The 22567-nt window shown below is 20.2% G+C and overlaps 7 protein-coding genes and 1 pseudogene across 7 annotated transcripts, besides 1 other annotated feature; all 8 read left to right on the top strand.

Moving 5' to 3' along the window:
• Positions 1-740: 740 nt before the first annotated feature.
• Positions 741-953, top strand: PF3D7_0901200 (Plasmodium exported protein, unknown function, fragment; the record flags this gene model as incomplete). The annotated part of the gene is made up of 1 exon (XM_024473181.1): positions 741-953. The coding sequence occupies one exon, from the start codon at positions 741-743 to the stop codon at positions 951-953; it is 213 nt and encodes a 70-aa protein (XP_024328906.1).
• A 1662-nt stretch (positions 954-2615) lies between these two features.
• PF3D7_0901100 (rifin) lies at positions 2616-3827 on the top strand (the record flags this gene model as incomplete). The annotated part of the gene is made up of 2 exons (XM_001351850.1): positions 2616-2672; positions 2832-3827. 2 exons carry the CDS (start codon positions 2616-2618, stop codon positions 3825-3827), a joined length of 1053 nt encoding a protein of 350 aa, XP_001351886.1.
• A 2101-nt stretch (positions 3828-5928) lies between these two features.
• On the top strand, positions 5929-7007 carry PF3D7_0901000 (rifin; the record flags this gene model as incomplete). Its single annotated transcript, XM_001351849.1, has 2 exons — positions 5929-5997; positions 6147-7007. 2 exons carry the CDS (start codon positions 5929-5931, stop codon positions 7005-7007), a joined length of 930 nt encoding a protein of 309 aa, XP_001351885.1.
• A 2080-nt stretch (positions 7008-9087) lies between these two features.
• Positions 9088-10095, top strand: PF3D7_0900900 (stevor; the record flags this gene model as incomplete). The annotated part of the gene is made up of 2 exons (XM_001351848.2): positions 9088-9156; positions 9262-10095. The coding sequence occupies 2 exons, from the start codon at positions 9088-9090 to the stop codon at positions 10093-10095; spliced, it is 903 nt and encodes a 300-aa protein (XP_001351884.2).
• Positions 10096-11148: 1053 nt separating this feature from the next.
• Positions 11149-12521, top strand: PF3D7_0900800 (annotated as a pseudogene).
• Positions 11149-12521: a sequence feature (erythrocyte membrane protein 1 (PfEMP1), exon 2, pseudogene).
• A 1676-nt stretch (positions 12522-14197) lies between these two features.
• Positions 14198-15557, top strand: PF3D7_0900700 (rifin; the record flags this gene model as incomplete). The annotated part of the gene is made up of 2 exons (XM_001351847.1): positions 14198-14266; positions 14481-15557. 2 exons carry the CDS (start codon positions 14198-14200, stop codon positions 15555-15557), a joined length of 1146 nt encoding a protein of 381 aa, XP_001351883.1.
• Positions 15558-17932: 2375 nt separating this feature from the next.
• Positions 17933-19267, top strand: PF3D7_0900600 (rifin; the record flags this gene model as incomplete). The annotated part of the gene is made up of 2 exons (XM_001351846.1): positions 17933-17986; positions 18218-19267. 2 exons carry the CDS (start codon positions 17933-17935, stop codon positions 19265-19267), a joined length of 1104 nt encoding a protein of 367 aa, XP_001351882.1.
• A 1856-nt stretch (positions 19268-21123) lies between these two features.
• Positions 21124-22260, top strand: PF3D7_0900500 (rifin; the record flags this gene model as incomplete). The annotated part of the gene is made up of 2 exons (XM_001351845.1): positions 21124-21192; positions 21313-22260. The coding sequence occupies 2 exons, from the start codon at positions 21124-21126 to the stop codon at positions 22258-22260; spliced, it is 1017 nt and encodes a 338-aa protein (XP_001351881.1).
• Between the last annotated feature and the right edge of the window lie 307 nt (positions 22261-22567).

Genomic DNA, 22567 nt, shown 5'->3' with positions numbered 1-22567 from the left:
TAAAACTGTGATAATAAAACGATGATAATTATTATGATAATGATTATTATAATTATAGCAATTATATTACTTTATAATTTATAATATACAACTACTTATTAACAATACGTCAATTTTATAAAACGTGAATAAAAAAAACAGGAAGGTATAAATAATACTAACCATAAAAGATATAAATGGATTTTTCTAAAATATTTTTTGTTATATTTTTTTATGATTTTATCGCAATATATATATATATATATATATATATATATATATATAATAACGCACATATATATATATATGTATTATGAAAATTAGAATTATATAAAATATGTAAAACGAAATTCATAGCATAATAATAGTTATTTAGTTGTGATGGTTATTAGATACACTTTAATTTTTATTTAAAATATAACTTATTTCTATAAAACAATATATAATAATCATATTTGTATTTGTTGTATCAATTTTTGTACATAACACATATGTATATTATCTATATATTTTTTGTATTTTATTTGAATACATAAATTATTATATATTAATACGACATTCATTTTACTTTTTATATTAATTATATTTTTTTTTTTCTTCAGAGTATAAACATATATGATAAAAGTGAAAAAAAGGATGAAGGAATTTATCATATTATATAGAAAATTATTTACTTACATATAAATATCAATGTTATCATCATTTTAGTGGTTAAAAAACGTATATATTGAAATATTAAATAATCTACATTGTATACATCAATGTATGATATTGGTGTTGCACTATCATCTACAGATAGGAAATGTACTCATGATTTTTTTGGTTTAGTTAAAGATGGAGCATCAATTGATGAAATAAAAAATTATATTTATGTTTTTATAAAATATTATGATACATTAAGAAATGATTTATTTAATGAACATAGGGAAAGATTTACAGAAAGGATGAAAAATCCCAAAAGATTAGAAATTTGAAACTGAATTTACATGAATGTAAATTATCTTGTTTCATGGGAAAATTCATGTGTGTATAATTTTACTATATTAGATGAAATCTTAATGTAATATATATTCATTAAATTCTTTATATAGAATATACAATAAAAGATATGTAATATATACTTATTATATTATAATATATAATTATTTGTGAGTATCCATAAACAATTTCAAAACACATTTTTAATAGTATCCATGCATCTATAGGTTATTTATTTAACATATCGTTAAAAGTTTCTTTTTCTAATATAAAAATAATATATGGTATCACCAGATTCATGATATAATAATAATTTTATTTTTTATATTTATGTTGTTCTTTTTTCGTTCATGCTTCTTCATTTTTTTCTAATTATTGTTTTGTTTTTTTTTATTTTTTTTTTTTTGTATTCATATGTACTATTATCCTCATTATAGGAAATAACCTCATTTTTTTTTAGTAATATTAAGAATTTCTTTTTAATGTTTCTAATTTAGTATAAAATATATATATATGATTCCTTGTTTTTTAATAGTATATACAATGTTGTGTTATTGTTTTAATATATATGCGATAATATAATTTATTACAAAATAATTATTAAAATATATAGTAATTATATATTTTGTTACAATATGTAATAATGCAATTAATGTATGATAAGTTGTGAAATACTATTACTATTTCAAGAAATATATATATAATAATAATAATAAATATAATATATTTGTATAAGATAAAACGCTATATATAAACAATACAATATATTGTGTAATAGTATATATAATTTCTCATTTCGTTAATTTTTTTTTTTTTTTTTTTAATTTTGTTTTTGAATTTTTTTTATAATTATAATAAATATTTAAATTTTTTTTTGTGATAATTATATAATTAAATAATTTAATAATTAATATTTTTTTAAAATAAGTTAAAATATTTTTATAAAAATAATAATATTAATATTTGCAACTACGTAGATAAAGTAGAGAGAAAGTTATAACATACAAGAATTTTTAGAACAAAAAAAAAATACAATTACTATTTAAAAAATTTTTTTTTTTTGTTTTATTATCATACAAAATATTTATTGTAAAATTGTTTTATATAATTGGAATGATACAATGTTATATCTTGGAATATGTATTATATAAATATATGTTCTAATACGTTGTAATATATGTATTGTGCACCTTTAACCATTAATTCTCTACACACTTTTATTTTATTTAGAACAAAATACAAGTTGTTTGTAAGAATAGTTTTAGTGGTTATATAAATGTTTAAAAAAATAAAAAATTAATATTACAATTTATCTTATGATATAAAATTATATTTTATTAGAAATTACAATTCAAAATTATAAAAAATGTAAAAGCTTTCATTATATTATTTTCTAAAAATTTTAATTAATTATTTTCCCCCCCTATTTAGTATTTTTTTTTAATTTTTTTTTTGTTTTAAATAAAAGGGAAATATATGGTTATAGAAAAAAAAAATTATTTTTATAATGGGAAAATAATTGTGTATTATATTGTAGAGCAATAATAATATTTTATATTAAACATATATAATTCTTTTAATAAAACACAATACATTTTTATATATTAATTATTAAGTTATAATATTAATCATGAAATAATATAAGTATCACAATAAATATGAAACTGCTGCACTACTGTAAAGTATTGTTATTTTCCCTTCCATTAAATATATTGGTAACATCAACATGAAATGTATGCATGAAATAATAAAAAATATATGTAAGTTTTTATTATTTATTTAATATACCATATACATATTTATTACAAATATATAAAATCATAAATTACAATTAAATATAGCATACATATATATATGTAATGAATTCTTTATAGGTGCATAATAAAAATAAACTATATATAACACCACAACATACACGAACTAATAGGTTATTATGCGAGTGTGAATTATATACACCCATTTATGATGATGACCCGGAAATGAAAAAAGTATTGCACGATTTTGATCGTCAAACCTCACAAAGATTTAAAGAATATAACGAACGTATGCAAGAAAAACTTAAAAAGTGTAAAGAACAATGCGATAAAGATATACAAAAAATTATTTTAAAAGATAAAATAGAAAAACAAATGGTAGACAAATTTTCAGCTTTAGAAACAAATATAGACAGTAATGACATACCCACTTGTATTTGCAAAAAAACGTTAGCAGATAAAGTGGAAAAAAGTTGTTTGAAATGTACACAAAATTTGGGAGGGATTGTTACACCCTCTTCAGTAGTATTAGGAGGAATTGCTGAATTGGGACTAAGTGCATGGAAAACTACGGCACTTAAGGTCGCCATTGAAGCAGCTAAGGAAGCAGGTGCTGCTAAGGGTTTGGCTAAAGTTCAAGCTATGGGTTTTGCTAATTTTTTTGAAGGAATGAAATCAGGGTTTTGTATAAAAGAATTAGATATTAAGTTATTGAAAGCAGTTTTTATTCAGCAAAAACGTGAAAATTTCACAAAACTTGCTCATTCTATTTATGTGCAATATAATAATAAGTGTGGATTGGCCGTCGCTAAAAATAGTTATCATACCTGCAATTTTGGTAAAGCATTAAAATGTACTGAATTATGTAGTCAAGCAAACTGTTCAAACGAAGCTACTATAGCAGATGGAGTAAACAAAATTCTTTCAACAGCTAAAAGTGCTGCTGCTAATGAAACTGCCAATGTTATTGCTTCTGAAACAGCAGCAATTGAAGCAACAAAAAAAGGAGCTATAGAAACTACTTGTATGAATTGCCATACTGCTATTATTGCTTCTATTGTTGCAATAGTAATTATAGTTATGGTTATGGTAATTATTTATTTAATTTTACGTTAACGACGAAAAAAAAAGTTGAAGAAAAAACTGCAATATATAAAATTACTAAAAGAATAGATATATAATATCCAGATATTAAAAGTAATTTAATGTATTGTATATTTAATATTTAATATACAATGTTCTTTCAATAATAATTTTTTTATATATTAGATTTTTATACCTTATTACCTTATATTGTTTTATTATTATATGATTATTTATTTATTATAATTTCATATATAAGTTTTTTTTATATTAAAATATTATATATATATTTATATTCATATAATTTTAATATATTAGATAAAACCTTAAAGAACTATATAATTATTAATTTTTTCGTATGTAATTTTATATAGTGGAATATGTTATATATTATAAAATTTTTATTATTCATATTATACGAAAATATTTTCCACGATACAATTATATATATAATAAATATTAATAAAACATAAAAATAATATAAAATGTAATCTGAACACACATATTTTTTTAATATACAAATGTTTTTATTTTTATTATAATATATTATTTATATTTTATTTTAATTGAAACATAATATAAAATAGTATCATTAATTATGCTTTTTATTTCTACTTCTAACAAAATAAAAATTTTTTTCCTTATTACATGAGGAATCATACCAGGAATAATATATGTACATAATTATTAAAATGCAGACAAGAAAATAAAACATTGAACAAAAAAATAAATGAGTGATTATATTTATAATAAAGAAATAAATGTGAAAATAATGGTTCAATAGGTATACCTTCAAAACATCAACAGGTTTTTATGAAATAAACATATTTATATTACAATAATATATATATATATATATAAATATTTTATTATTACTTTATTATTATAATATATATAAATAATATAATTGCAAATATAAAAAATATATATAAATATTGATAACTTGTAAAATATTAAAAATAAATATATATGTAATTTATTTTTTTTCTATTAATATAATATTATTAATAATAAATAATTATTGTTGTTGTTTTTATTATAGAATAGTAAAATTACTATAAGATTATTTTAAAAAAGTACATCTTTAAGAAAAAAATGAATATAAGTTAATCATACTATTAGTTTTTTATATATTGTACTTAGAATATATTATATTTCATATTATATAAATACAATATATATATGTAATGTTTTACAACATATAAATTATTAATACAATACAATATTATTTTTTATATGTATGCACAGAAATGTAAATTACAATATCACTATGTGGTAAGTTTCAAAAATACTTTAAATATTATTCTTATAATAATAGTATATTTCTAAATTTTTCAAAAAATTTATAATTTATTATTTTTTAACAAATAATTCATTTAAATATCCTATTTATTATGTACATATATTTATATATTATTATAATATAATTAAGTAACATAAAATAATAGATACAATAGAGAGCATTTTTAATATAGGATAACGTTTAGCAACAAAAATGAAATAAACTAAAAAGAAAAAATATAAATATTAAAATATGAATAAAAATTATTTTATTATGATATTTTATGATTGATATTATATTTTATTAATTACAAGAAGATTTTGTTGTTATTTCCACAATAGTAATTATATTAAAATATATTTTAGGATATATATTTGATAAAAATCGCGACACCTATTATGATTAATATGTGGTTTACACCCATAACAACTATTATTGTATACATTGGTATAGAATTTACAACACAAAAAAAACAACTTGTTTGTAACTATAGTTTTACTTGTTATGTAAATTTATAAAAATAAAATTACAATTATAATATATCTTATGATATGAAATTAGATATTATTACAAATTAAAATTATAATTTATAAAAAATTTAAAAGGTTTTATTATATTGTTTTTTAAAAATTTTAATTAATAATTTTTTTATTTTTTGTGAATAAACGGGGAAAATATGGTTGCAATAAAATAATATATTTTTATAATGGTAAAATAATTGTGCATTATATTATGGAACTACAATAATATTTTAGATTAAATGTATGTAATTCTTTGAATAAAGCACAATATATTTTTATATATTAATTATTATGATTTTATTCATAAAATTATATAAGTATCTCAATAAAAATGAAACTGCAATACTATAAAATATTATTATTTTCCATTTCATTAAGTATATTTTTCTCATCATCATATGTATGAATAAGAAGAATAATAATTATATATATATATATGTAAAGTTTTATTATTTATGTAAATATACCATATGCATATATATTAAAAATATATAAAATATTAAAAAACAACTAATTATAACATACATGTATATATTACATTCTTTATAGGCACATAATAAAAATAAACGATACATCACTCCACAAACACGAACTACTACATCACGAGTGTTAGGCGAATGTGATCTATATATGCCCAATTATGATAAAGATGCGGATATGAAATCTGTGAAGGAAAATTTTGATCGACAAACGTCACAACGTTTTGATGAATACGAAGAACGTATGCAAGAAAAACGCAAAAAACGTAAAGAACAGTGTGACAAAGATATACAAGAAATTATTTTAAAAGATAAAATCGAAAAGTCATTAGAAGAAAAAGTGGAAAAATGTTGTCTTATATGTGGGTGTGGGTTAGGAGGTGGTGTTACACCATTTATTGGATTATTTGGTGGACTTGCTGTAAATGAGATGAAAAAAGTTGCTGCGGTTGCTGCTACAGAAGTGGGTATTAAAGAAGCCATTAAAGAATTAGGAAAGATATTTGAGCTAGAAGCGGGATCTAATATGCAATGGACGAAGATGATTAACGCAGGAAATTATAGTCAAAAAATGTCTCTTGTAGAGATAGTGACCATTCTAAAGAATAAGTGCGAGGAGGATGAAGCCCTTGCAGGTCCGTTATTTTGCAAGGCTTCAAAAGCTGCAACTGAAAGTGGTGAGGTTTTTGAGTTTAGTGGAAATATTTCTCGAATGGCAGCAGATGCTGCAGACGCTGCTCGCAAAGCAGCAAATGAGAAATTGGCAGAGATGACAAGTGTTGGTACTATTTGTTCTAATCCTGTTGTAATTTCTGCTATAGTAGTAGTGATTATAGCTGTTATACTTTTAATTATTTATTTAATTTTACGTTATCGAAGAAAAAAAAAAATGAAAAAAAAAGAACAATACACAAAATTATTAAATCAATAAATATATGGTTTCACGATATTAAATTCAATTTAATGTTTTGTGAATTTTATATTTATAATACAAGCATATTATGATAATTAATTTTTTATAACATTATATTTTTATTCTTCGTATAATTTTTTTTGTTTATACTTATGTGGTTGCTAAATTATTTAATTTACATTTATTTATTTATTTATTTATTTATTTTTTTGGTTTAACGAGTGTAAATTATATATATTTTTTAAATCAAAAACTTACATAAATTTATATTTATTTATTTATTATACACTCTTTAAGAATACCTTGTAAAATATATAATTTAAATTCCTCATATAAAATAATGTATGATGGAATATATTATATAATAAATATATTATATTATTAATCCTATGTTGATATTTTATTTTCAATCTAATTATATTAATATAATATAAACTAATATAAATAAATATAAATTTAATTAATGACATTCATCTTTGTAATAGGTATCATTTTAATTTTATAATATATAAAATACATATATATTGTTATATTACATTTCATTGTCATGTATAATACAAAATGTTATGTTAATTATATTTTATCTTATTTTTTTTTTTTTTTTTCATTTTAATAAAATAAACATGTGTTATATTATTACATGACACATTAAAACAAATTTAATATATATATATATATATATATATTTTATACTAAGCACAAAAATATTTTAAGCACTATATATCTATATATGAAAACATTATAATATAATAAGGATGAACTAACATAATCTTACAATATGTATTATTATAAAATAGTAACAATATATTATATATAATAATTATAATTGTATTAGAATAACAATATTTATAAGATATCCTTTTTTTTGCGTATACTAATACATACAATTAATATTATAAGAAATTTAAAACAAGTTATAAATATTAATAATTTGTAAAATATTAAAAATAAATATATATATAATTTATTTTTTCTATTAATATAATATTACAAATACATAATTATTATTGTTTTTATTATAGAATAGTAACAATTTCTATAAATTTATTTTTAAAAAGTACATACTTAAGAAAACGATTATTATAATTTTATCAAACTATTAGTTTTTTATATATTGTACAAATAATATATTATATTTTTTATTATATAAATACAATAAATATATGTAATGTTTTACAACATATAAATTATAAAAATATTAAAATTATATTATATATATTTATACACAACCATATAAAATACAGTATGTCACTATGTTGTATCTTTTGAAAAACTTTTAAATTGTATTCTTGTAATAATAATATATTTTTAATTTATTAAATTATATTTTGTAATATGCTAATATATAATTGCTTTAAATATCCTATTAATTGTGCATATATATTTATATATTATTATTTATAAATTAAAATAACATAATTAAATAACATAAACTAATAGATACAATAGAGAGAATTTTCTATCATATAAGGCTTAGAAACAAAAACAAAATAAACTGAAAAGAACAAATATATATAATAAAATACATATAAAATTATTTTATTTTGTTAGTTTTAAGATGATTATTATATTTTAATAATTACAAGTAACTTTTGTTGTTAATTCCACAATAGTATTTATATTAGAATATAATTTAGGATATTTTTTTTATAAAAATCATCAGGGCTATTATGATATATATATGGTTTATACCCATAACAACTATTGTTATACACATTTATATGTGTATTTGAAGGAAAATATATTGTTATTTATGAAACATTTATAATATATATATATATATATATATATATGAGAGAATTATTTTAAGAAAAATAAAAAAAAAATAAATAAAATAAAAATAATATAATATAAAATAAAAAAAAATTATTTCTTTTATATCATATTAAAATTTTTTTTTTTAAATATTAAATGAACATAGTCATAAATTAAATTATACGTATGATGAAATTATAAGGTTATTATATCATAAAATTACAACAAAATTTCCGCTTCTCAATACATTATATAAAATATATATTAGAAAACAAAATATATCATTTTTTATAAATTAGATTAATACAATTTGAAATATAATATATTATTTTTTGAATTAAAAATGAAGATGTATAACCTTAAAATGTTATTGTTTACCTTTTTAATAAATACATTAGCATTACCACATTATGTATGTAAAAAGAAAAAATATATAATTACTAGAATGACATAAATATATAATAAAGCAATTATTACATTTTCAGTACATATTCATTAATCCTCTTTTTTTTTTTAGGATAATTATCAAAATAGCCATTATAATATAAACCTAATACAATATAGAGCACAAAGAACAACGATAAATTCAAGATTATTAGCACAAACAAAAAATCATAATCCGCATTATCATAATGACCCAGAACTCAAAGAAATAATTGATAAAATGAACGAGGAAGCAATCAAAAAATACCAACAAACTCATGATCCATATAAACAACTGAAAGAAGTAGTAGAAAAAAATGGAACAAAATACACAGGTGGTAATGATGCAGAACCTATGTCAACGCTAGAAAAAGAATTATTGGAAACATATGAAGAAGTGTTTGGTAACGATAATCATATGTTGAAGTCGGGCATGCACCCAAATGATGATGACATATCAGATACGTCATCATCATGTGAATGTACTGATATTGATAATGCGAAACTAGCAAAAACAAAAGGAAGAGATAAATATTTAAAACATTTAAAAGGGAGATGTACCCGTGGTATATATTTTTGTTCAGTTGGTAGTGCACTCTTAACAACGATTGGTGTGTGTGCTACTAAAGCTGCTCTCATTGCTAAGTTTGCAGAAGTGCCTAAGAATTGCATATACACTATTTCTATACTTGATATGCTTACTTATGAATCTATGTCTTCAGCTCTTAAAGCATTAAGTATACAAGCTTGTGCTTCTGATTTAGCTGGAACTGCTGCAAGTGCTGCTATGGGAATATTTTATCCCTGTGGTATTGCAGCTTTGGTTCTACTTATATTAGCTGTTGTACTTATAATATTATATATATGGTTGTATAGGAGAAGAAAAAATTCGTGGAAACATGAATGCAAGAAACATTTATGCAAGTAATAAATTTTTAAAAATATGAATTATGTAATTTGTGAATCGCATATACATTATATTTTATAATAATTATTTTTTACAGAAGTAATATTTTTAGAATTATTTGTTTTTAAAGAAAATATATATATTTATTTATAAATAAATAAACAAAAGTATTAAAAGTCTTATATTATATTGTGTTATAATATATCTGTTGATCAATTTACATATTTTATTTTTATTACATTTCTAACCAAATGTATATTTTTCTCTGTTAAAATAATAACTATTATAATATATAATTCATTTTATAATTTTTATTTATTGATGTATTTATATAAAATTTATTTTATGCTTTCCTATTATATTTTTATATTAAATTAATATTATATAATGAACATACAAAAATTAATCTCCTAATTAAATAATTATTAATGATCATTTATGTATATATAATTGAAAAATAGTATATACATATTTCTATTGTACATAAACTAAATCTTCAACGTTTTTTAACTAATAAAACTATAGTATTATTTAATATATTAAATCTTATAATATTATGTTTACAATCTGTTTTTTCTTATACTTTATTTAAGAAAAATGTACAGGTTCATTTCATAATTCGCACAACGAATATTTCAAACCTTATATAAAAATATATGTTGTATCGAAAAATATAGTAAATATTTGGAAATCAAATAAAAAGAATATATTAAAGCATTTTTATATTTATCAAATAAATAATTTCTAATAAAATATTTGCGTAATATTAAAATATTTAATAATTTAAATATCTAATATTTATATTTGTTATTTTAGTTATTTAAATGTTTTTTTTTTTGTTATAAAATATATTTTTTACAATACATAAATATTTTTTTGAAATATGATTTTATGAGAGTTAAGAATAATAAAAAATCCCCTGAAAATTTTATAATTTATATCACACACATATATATATAGTAATCTTTTTTGTTATATAAAAAATTAAAACATTTGAGTATGTAAAAAATAAATATGAAAAATGTTTTATAAATAAATTTTAAAAAATAAATACAGTTTTGTTTAAAAATATGAAACGCAAAAAAAAAAAAAAAAAATATACATGTATATACATATATATTGCATTTATATATACCTATATATCCATATATGCACAAACCTACTTGTATACATACTTACATATATACCAATACATATATATTAATATTTATATATAGGAAAAAACCCAATATTACGTCTGGACGTACAAATCTTTTTCGTGTCATTTTTATATCCGAAAACGTTTATGAGATATTTACAACGAAATCACCAAATAGGTATGTCCCGTATGAAAGTGGCCGATATAAATGCAAAACATATATTTACATGGAAGGAGAAGAAACGGACGATTACAGTTATGTTCTGACTTATCTTCCTCTGATATTACTTCTTCATCAGAAAGTGAGTATGAAGAGATAGATTTAAATGATATATATGTATCGGGTAGTCCAAAATATAAAATGTTTATCGAAGTAGTACTAGAACCATTAAATAGGGATACATTTAATTTATCAAGTGGTAACACATCTACCAATAAACTTACAGATAATGAATGGAATCAATGGAAACAGGATTTTATTGAACAATATTTAACTCATATAGGATCTGCTGTACCATTATACATGAGTTACAAACTGATAATATGTATATGTATACCCAAACTAATATTTTACATGTTATTATGGATGAAAAACCTTTTATTACATCAATATAAGATAGATTTCTTGGTAGTGGTCATGAAGAAGTTACTTGTAATATTGATTGGAATGTTCCTGAAAATATTAATAGGATTACTAATATCATGGACGATCCAAAATACTCCTCAAATAATTTATATACTGGTACTGATTTAATTAATGATTCATTAAATGGTAACCAATATATTGATATATATGATGAGATGCTGAAACGAAAAGAAAACGAATTATTTGGAACATATCATACAAAATATACAACCTTTAACAGTGTTTCTAAACAAACACCTAGTGACCCGATAATTAACCAACTAGATTTATATCATAAATGGATAGACAAGCATAGAGATATTTGCGAACAGTGGAAAACCAAAGAGGATATGTTATATAAATCGAATGAAGTGTGGAATATGGAACGTAAGGAATATCTATTGGATATACAACCATCAACTCTGGATGATATTCATAAAATTAATGATGAAACATATAATATTATTAGTACAAATAATATATATGATCATCCCTCACAGGAAACCCCCCCTCCAACTACTTGGATCAACAAATATTATACCCAGTTATATTACCACGGAACAAAATAATGGATTGCGCACAAATATATCTATGGATACATATATTGATGAAACAAATAATAATAATGTTGTAGCCACTAGTATAATAGGTGACGATCAGATGGAAAATTCGTACAATTGTTGATGATATAGAAAATAAATATCGTGAAAAATATAAGGAAATGAAACTAATTTAGGTGATGATTTATATGTGTATATATAAATCAATAAAATATAAGTATTACAAATAATTTAAATGATGTAGTACATATAAATATATCTAATAAATGCAATGCATAAAATATATGGAAAGTATATAAATATGTAAAAACTATGTTTTTTATATTATTATTATAAATGTGGGACAAACTATCTTATAACTTATTGGAATATATTTAAATTTATTCATTTATATATATAGAAGAAACAAATAATAATAAATTTAATGTACATTAAAAATTATTTAAGTATAAAATTATTATAAATTGATTTTTATTTTTTTTTGATATTTATACTTGTAATTATCATTATATAGTATTGAAAACATTTTATATAAATATTATGTTTTTCATTTATAATTACTAATTATAAATAATATTAAATTATATTATTCCTTATATTAATTACTATATGTAATATCTTGTTACATCTTACATATATATTATTATCATAAAAATTAATGTAATTATTGAAATTTATGTTTTTGATTAGATGCTTAAACTAATACTCATATAATTAATATATGAATAAATAATGAAATAGTATATGTACCATATTAATATTTAATATAATATATATATAATATGTTTCAGAATATTTGAATCAGTAATTTTTAAATATAATATATTAGTATAACATACAACACTATATAAAACTATATAATGTACTATTTTATTATATGTATAATTTCTCATATAGGTAACTTCTTTTTTGTTTTTGTTGTTACTTAATAATAATAATAAATATAAATATATATTTTTTATCATAATAATATGTTTTATTAGTTTAATAATGAATAAAAATTTTAAATGCTCTTAAATATATTTCTATAAAATGAAAATAACAATAATATTAATTTTAGTAATAATGTAGATAAATTAGAGAGAAACGTGTAACATACAACAATATTTAGAACAAAATAAAATCATAAGAAATATAATATACCAAATTAATTAAAAAATATATATATATTATTAGTTTAAAATATATTATATCATTTATTATGATAAAGAATGTTTGTTGTTAATTGTTTTTATAACAGAAAAATTACGAACATATATGTTTGAATAACTATTTCATATATACTTCATATATATGTTTTAAAATGGTATTATATATATATATATATATATATATATATATGTCATATACAATTTGAAAAACTATGGTTTTACACATTTGTAAATAATTTACAAAACAAGAATATGTTGTAATAATACTATATGGTAACGTTTTATGAAAATTATGAGAAAAAAAAAAATTGTCATTATAATTTATTGTGTGATATAAAATTAAATTTCATTACAAATTAAAAAAAAAAAGAAAAAAAATTGTAAAAAATGTAAAAGTTTTGTTATATGTTTTAATATTATTTTTCTTTTTTTTTGTTTTTGTAATAAATAAAAGTGCAGATATGGTTCCACTAAAAAAAAAAATATATTTACATAATGGGAAAATAATTGTGTATTATATTGTTAAAAATATAATAATATTATAAATTATTCATATGTATTTCAGTTAATTAAATAAAATATATTATTATATATTAATTATTTAGTTTTTATCTTAATCAAATAATATATTATAACTATAACAATAAAAATGAAGTTCAATTACAATAATATATTATTATTTTCCCTTTCATTAAATATATTTTTATTATCATCACAAGTATGCATTAAATAATAATTATAATAATATAAAATTATATATATGTTTTTTATCAATCATTATATATTATAATTATATCTATATATACAATAACTTATGTATACAAATAATATTTATATCAACATTCATTATATATTATAATTGTGATAAATAAATATAATAATAAACTACAACTAAACATTACATATTTATATATGTCACCATTTCTTTATAGGTATATAATCAAAGGAACCATTACATCACACGTACACCGAAAACAAACACTAGGACATTATGCGAATGTGAATTATATGCACCATCCAACTATGATAATGACCCTGAAATGAAAGCAGTAATGCAAGATTTTGATCGTCAAACGTCGCAACGTTTTGAAGAATACAATGAACGTATGATGAAAAACAGACAAAAATGTAAAGAACAATGCGATAAAGAAATACAAAAAATTATTTTAAAAGACAAATTAGAAAAAGAATTAATGGACAAATTTGCCACACTACACACAGATATACAAAGTGATGCTATTCCAACATGTGTGTGCGAAAAATCATTAGCAGATAAAGTTGAAAAAACATGTTTAAAATGTGGAGGTGTGTTGGGAGGTGGTGTGACACCTGCTTGGGGTTTGATCAGCGGTATTGTTTATACTGGATGGAAAGCAGCCGCGTTAGCAGCTGCTAAGAAACTTGCCGCAGAAGCTGGTGCTGCTAAGGGTTTGGCTGCAGGTGCTGAGGTAGGTAAGGACGCAGTTATATTAGGATTAAATTCAGAGTTTGGTTTATCAACACAAGCTGTTCAGAAAATAGGGTTAGTTATTAATGGAACAAATTATACTAATGTCTCAATGATTACTGAAGCTATTTTTACAAAATATAAAGGGTCCTGTATGCTTTCTGTCCCTGGCGCTTCCCCTGGTTCTTTCCGTATTCTTGTCACTGATCCGAAATTTTGCAATTTGTTTTTGAAGAAATTTGTACCAATAGGTTCTGGTTTAGATAGGAATGCAATAACAAATGCTATAGAAAAAAAAGTAGAAACTATGGTCTTACAAGCCGAAGGAGTTGCTGAAGCTACGAAGACTCAGGTGACTTCTGAAACTACAGCTGAACTCACAGCTAAACAGACTACTGCGATAAATACTATATACATGGGTAAGCAGACTGCTATTATTGCTTCCATCGTTGCAATAGTGGTGATAGTTTTGGTTATGGTGATAATATATTTGATTTTACGTTATCGACGAAAAAAGAAAATGAAAAAAAAACTCCAATACATAAAATTATTAGACGAATAGACATTATGTGCTTGTTATATTGATATTGGCAGGACGGTTGGTACATGTACTATTTTTCTTTGAATATACTATTTTTTTTTTCGATTACAAAATAACTATATATTTTTATATTTATTACGTTTGTATACATATAATCTATTTTGTTATGTGTCAATTTTTTCGATAATTTATTGTATAAATTTACTATTATATTAATTTTTTTCTTTTTTTTTCGAAGACATTTCTTCTTTTATAAATCATATATTTATTAATATATATATTACATACTAAACACATAAGTGTAGGTATATATAATTGTTTAGGAAAATAGAATATGGAATATATATATATAATACTTCAAATTAAATCTTATATAATATATTATATAATATAACAATTAGATATATATATGTTAATAATAATAATTATTAATTGTAGAAAACATATTTTTGAAAAAAATATTAGTCCACTTTTATATAATAAAGAAAATTAATATAAATAAATATATTTATTTTGACAAATATATTACATACAAAAACCTGTCATATTATATATATATATATGTATTAATTTATATATTACATATCTTGTTGTATACTTAATATGTTATTAAAAATATCATAACACACTAAAATACAGAATGTGCATACAATATAAAGAACACATAATATATATATAAAAAAAAACACTACGAAATATACGACAGCAGAACAATTACAGTAAATAAATAAGAACATAAAATTAAAAAAGAGAACAGTGTAGAATTCAAAAATAAAAATAAATAATAAAATAATTTTTCTTTCTTTTGCAATTTCTATTTTGATATTGCTTACATATATATATATATATATATATATTACTTCATATATTAAATAATATATAATCTGTTATAAATATAAATCCATTAAGCATTAAATTAGTATAAAACGTATGTTATATATATATATATATATTGTAACAACAAAAATGTTTTCAACACCATATACGGATATATCAACACATTATAATATAATAATAATGAATTAATCTAATCTTACAATAAGTATTATTATAAAATAGTAACAATATAATATATCATATATAATAATTGTATTGGAATAACAATATTTATATGATATCCTTTTTTTTTTTTTTTTTTTTGTATTCATACGTACTATCATCATCAATATAGGAAATAAATTCTTTTTAAGAAATATGAAGAATTTTTTTTTAACGCTTCTAATTACGTATAAAATAAAAATAAATGATTCCTTGTTTTTTCATAGTATATATAATTACGCGTTATTTGTTTATTGTATAATAATATATTTATTAAGATATATAGTAATTAATTATTTTGTTACAACATGTAATAATAAAATTAATGTATCATAAGTTGTAAAATACCATAACTTCTATTTTAAGAAATATATATATAATAATACACGTTATGATTATAATATATTTGAATAACATAAAACAATAGAATGTATTATGTAATAGTACGTATAATATCTTATTTTGTTATTTGTTTTTTTTTTAATAATAATAAATATTTATATTTTTTGCGATAATTATATAATTTACTACTTTAATGATAAATTAACGTTTTAATTTATTTGTAATATTTTTATAAAAAAAAAAAAATAATATTAATCTTAGTAACAACATAGATAAATTAGAGGGAATTTTATAACATACAATAAATTTTAGAACAAAACAAATAACATAATATATGAAAATTTATTTATTAATATATATGTATATATTATTATTTGAAGAAGATTTTATATCATTTATTATGTTATAAAATATTTGTTGTTAATTGTTTTTATAACAACAATGTTACGAAATTATATGTTTTAATAACTATTTCATAAGTATTTCATATATATATATTATAAATTGGTATTATATATATGTCATACACAATTTCCAAAACGTTGGTTTTGCACATTTGTAAATAATTTACAACACAGAAATATGTTGTATTATTACTATATCGTTAGATATTATTGAGAAAAATGAAAAAAATAAAAAAAAAATAAACCAAAAATAACCATAATAATTTATTGTATTGATATAACATTAAATTTCATTCAAAATTAAAAAAAAAAATTATAAAAAATGTATTATATTTTGAAATATTTTTTTTTATTAATTTTAATTTTTTTTTTTTTTTTTTTTTTTTTTTTTTTTAGGGTTTTAAATAAAATGGCAAATGTGGTTCCACTATATAAAAAAAATATATATTGGTATAATGGAAAAATAATTGTTAATTATATAAAATAAATTATAATAATATTTTAGGTTAAACATTTTTTATTTAATTTATTTACAAAATAAAATAAAGTATATTATGTGATTTTTTTAGTTATAATTTTTATCAAAAAATAATATACGTATCACAATAAAAAATGAAAATCCATTATATTAATATATTATTGTTTGTTATTCCATTAAATATATTGGTAATTCCATGTTACATATGTATTAAATATTGATTAATATTATTATAATATGATATAATATATATATTTATATATAAATATATTACGATATCGTATATATAATTTTTATATATATATAGTCCAAATATACATATATATATAAACATAAAAACATACATATTTATAACATATATATATAAAATAAAAAAGAACTAATTATAATATACATATATATGTGACCATTTTGTATAGATATATAATCAAAGGAACCATAACAGCACCACACCACATCATCCACCAAATACCAGGCTATTATGCGAGTGCGACATATATACATCCATTTATGATAATGACCCACAAATGAAAGCTGTGATGGAAAATTACAATCGACAAACATCTGATCGATTTAAAGAATATGACGAAAGGATGCAAGGTAAGCGCCAAAAATGTAAAGAACAATGTGATAAAGAAATCCAAAAAATTGTTTTGAAAGATAAAATCGACAAGGAATTAACCGAAAAGTTTGCTACGTTACAAACTGATATACAAAGTGACTCTATTCCAACATGTGTTTGCGAAAAATCACTAGCAGATAAAACAGAAAAATTTTGTCATAATTGTGGGTATGGGTTAGGAAGTGTCGCACCAAGTATTGGATTATTAGGGGGACCGGGAATCTATGGATGGAAAACAGCCGCGTTAGCAGCTGCTACGAAAGATGCCATAACTAAGGGTTTGGCTGCGGGTGAAGCTGCACGTATTAAGGAAGGTATTAATGCAGTTATTGCAGGAATAAAATCAACATTTTCTATAGATAAATTAGGTGGTGAAGCATTGAAATCAGTTATTACTGCGCAAAAATATAATAAAGTCGCACTCATTAGTGAATCTATTTATTCTGAATTTTCGAGATCGGGATGTGGAGATATTACCTCTTCATCTTTTTTGAAAAACCCTTTTTGCACTTCTGTGTATGAAGGAATTGATGCTATATCGGGAGGTAATGGTGTTTCACCCGAAGATTTTATAAAAAGAACTGTACAATCTATGGTGTCAGACGCCAATGGGGTTGCTAATGCAGCTGCTGAGATTGCTGAAGCCACTGAAAAAGCAAAAGCTATAAAGACGAGCACAGATGCTATAGAAGCTGCAAGTACACAGTTGTACGGTGCAATTGGTTACTCCATCCTTGCCATATTAATTATAGTTTTAATTATGTTGATAATATATTTGATTTTACGTTATCGACGAAAAAAAAAAATGAAGAAAAAACTGCAATATATAAAATTATTGAAAGAATAGATATGATGTGTTTGTTATATAGATTTTGGTAGGACGTTTGATAGACGTATTCTTTTTCTTTGAATGTGCCATGTTTTTTTTTCCATTACAAAATAACTATATTTTTTTTATATTTATTAGATATTTATATATATAATATATTTTGTTACCATACTGTTTATTTATTAGCTATTGTATTAATTAATTATTGATTATTATCATTTTTTTTCAAGACCTTTTTACTTTAATAAATAATGTATTTATTAATTTATTTTAAACATCATATATATATATATATATATATATTTATGTATTTATGCTATATATAATTATATAATTTTTTAAGAATATAATATAACATATACATATTAAATTCGTTATATGTATGTTCTCTAAAGGAATACATAACAACACAAATATAAAATATATTATATTTTTATATATAATTATTCGTGATTATCAATCAACGATTTGAAAATTCAATTTTAATAGTATCCATGTATCTATTAATTTATTAAATGGATCGATAGTTTATTTATTTAACGTATCGTTAAAAAGTGTTGTTTTCTAAAATAAAAAAAATATATATATATGTATAAGGTTCATGATATTATAACAATATTTTAATATTTTCTATTTTCGTTGTTTTTGGTTCGTTCTTGCTTTTTCATTTTGTTGTAGTTATTAATTTTGCTTTTTTTTTTTTATAGTTATAAATTATGTATAAATTAAAAATAAATAACTCCGTGTTTTATCGTAATATGTATAACATCGTGTTATGTATTTAATATATAATAATAATAATATAATTATTAAAATATATAGTAATTAATTATTTTGTTACAACATGTAATAATACAATTAATGTATGATAAAATGTAAAATACTATTTTTATTTTAAGAAATATATAATAATAATAATTATTATTATAAATATAATATATTTGTATAAAATAAAACACTACATAAAACATCACAGTGTATTGTGTAATAGTATATATAATTTCTCATTTCATTAATTTTTTTTTTTTTTTTTTTTTTTTTTTTTTTGAATTTTCTTTTCTAATAATAATAAATATTAAAAATATTTTTTTTGTGATTATTATATAATTAAATAGTTCAATAATTAATAATTTTTTCAAATAAGTTCAAATATTTTTATAAAAATAATAATATTAACCTTTGCAACTACATAGATAAATTAGAGAGAAAGCTATAACATGCAAAAATTTTTAGAACAACAAAAAAAAAAAATAATAACAAAACCTAAAAGAAATACAATTACTATTAATTTGAAAAATACTTATATCTTTTATTATAATACACAATATTAATTGTAAATTGTTTTATATAATTGAAATAATACCAAGTTTATGTTGTAATATCCATTATATGCATATATATTCTAATAAGTTCTTATATATATATTGTATACCTTCAAAAATTATTTCTCTACACATTTTTATGTGACTTACAACGAAAACTATTTATTTGTAACTATAGTTTTATTTATTATATACATATATTAAAATAAAATTAATATTATAATTTATCGTAGGATATAAAATTAGATTTTATTAGATATTAAAATGATAATTTATAAAAAAATATGGAAGTGTTTTTTTATATTATATATTTTTTTCTTCCTATTTATTATTTTTTAATTTTTTTTTTCTGTTCTGAATAAAAGGGAATAATATTGTTACAGTAAAAAAATATATTTTATATAATGGGAAAAATAATTATGCATTATAGTAAAATCCTATAATAATATTGTGCGTTAAATATATGTAATTCTTTTAATAAAACAAAATTAATTATATTATGTGATTTAGTTATAATTTTAATCATAAAATAATATAAGTATCACATTAAATATGAAACTGAACTACACTAAAATATTATTATTTTTCTTTCCATTAAATATATTAGTAACATCATATCATGTAGGAATAAAATATTTATAAATATATATATATATATAGTATTTTATAATTTATCTAAATATACAATATACCTATTTATAACAAATATATATATATATATATATATTACATTCTTTATAGGCATATAATAAAAATAAACCATACCTCAAAACACGTCATACGCCAAGATATACATCACGAGTATTAAGCGAATGTGACATCCGATCGTCAATTTATGATAATGATGCGGAGATGAAATCAGTGAAGGGAACTTTCGATCGACAAACATCACAACGTTTTGAAGAATACCAAGAACGTATTAAAGATAAACGCCAAAAACGTAAAGAAGAACGTGACAAAAATATACAAGAAATTATTGAAAAAGATAAAATGGACAAATCATTAGCAGAAAAAGTAGAAACAGGTTGTCTTAAATGTGGGTGTGGTCTAGGAGGTGTTGCAGCAGGTGTTGGAATAATTGGTGGGATTGCTATAAATATCTGGAAACCTACGGCACTTGATGCTGCTATTGAAGCAGCTATAGCTAAGAGTGCTGCTAAGGGTGCTACGGCATTTAAGAGCGCAGTCATTGAAGGAATAGAAAAAGAATTTGGTGTATCAATTCTACGTGTTCATCGATTTGAATCATTTATTGATGTAGAAAATTATATGAAAGTGTCTGTCATTTCTGAAAAAGTTTATTCTCATTATAACACGACATGTATACCATCTGGCTCTGTCCATCTTCCTAGCGTTAGTGATCCTATTTGCACGTTGGTATCGAAAAAATTACCTCATGCAAGCCAAGGTTCATCGAGAACAGTTATAGAATCGACTGTAAAAACTGTGGTATCAGAGGCCGAAGTTTCTGCTGGAATGGCTGTAAAAAAGGCTACTGATGAAGCTATACAAAGAAGCATAGGTGTAGTAGACGCTAAATATGCTATTTGTCAGACTGCTATAATTGCTTCTGTTGTTGCAATATTAATTATAGTTTTAGTTATGATAATAATTTATTTAGTTTTACGTTATCGTAGAAAAAAAAAAATGAATAAAAAACTACAATACACAAAATTATTAAATCAATAAATATATGTTCTCATGTTATTAAATTCAATTTAATTTTTTTGTAAATTTTAGATTTTTTAATACATGGTTGTTATGATAATTAAATTTTTATAACAATATATATATATATTTTTTTGTTTAATGTTATATGGTCATTAAATTATTTAATTTATATCTATTTATTTATTTTTTTAGTATAATGAATGTAAATTATATATTTATTTTTATAATATATAATATGTTTATTCTAAATAATATTAACTACTTATGTGATTATAATTAATATATATAACACTATACATATACATATGATTGTATATAATGAGAC

The sequence above is a fragment of the Plasmodium falciparum genome, assembly GCF_000002765.6.
Source record: "Plasmodium falciparum 3D7 genome assembly, chromosome: 9".
NCBI lineage: Eukaryota > Apicomplexa > Aconoidasida > Haemosporida > Plasmodiidae > Plasmodium > Plasmodium falciparum.
Note: the sequence above shows the minus strand (reverse complement) of the source record. Positions and strands in the feature narration are given on the sequence as shown.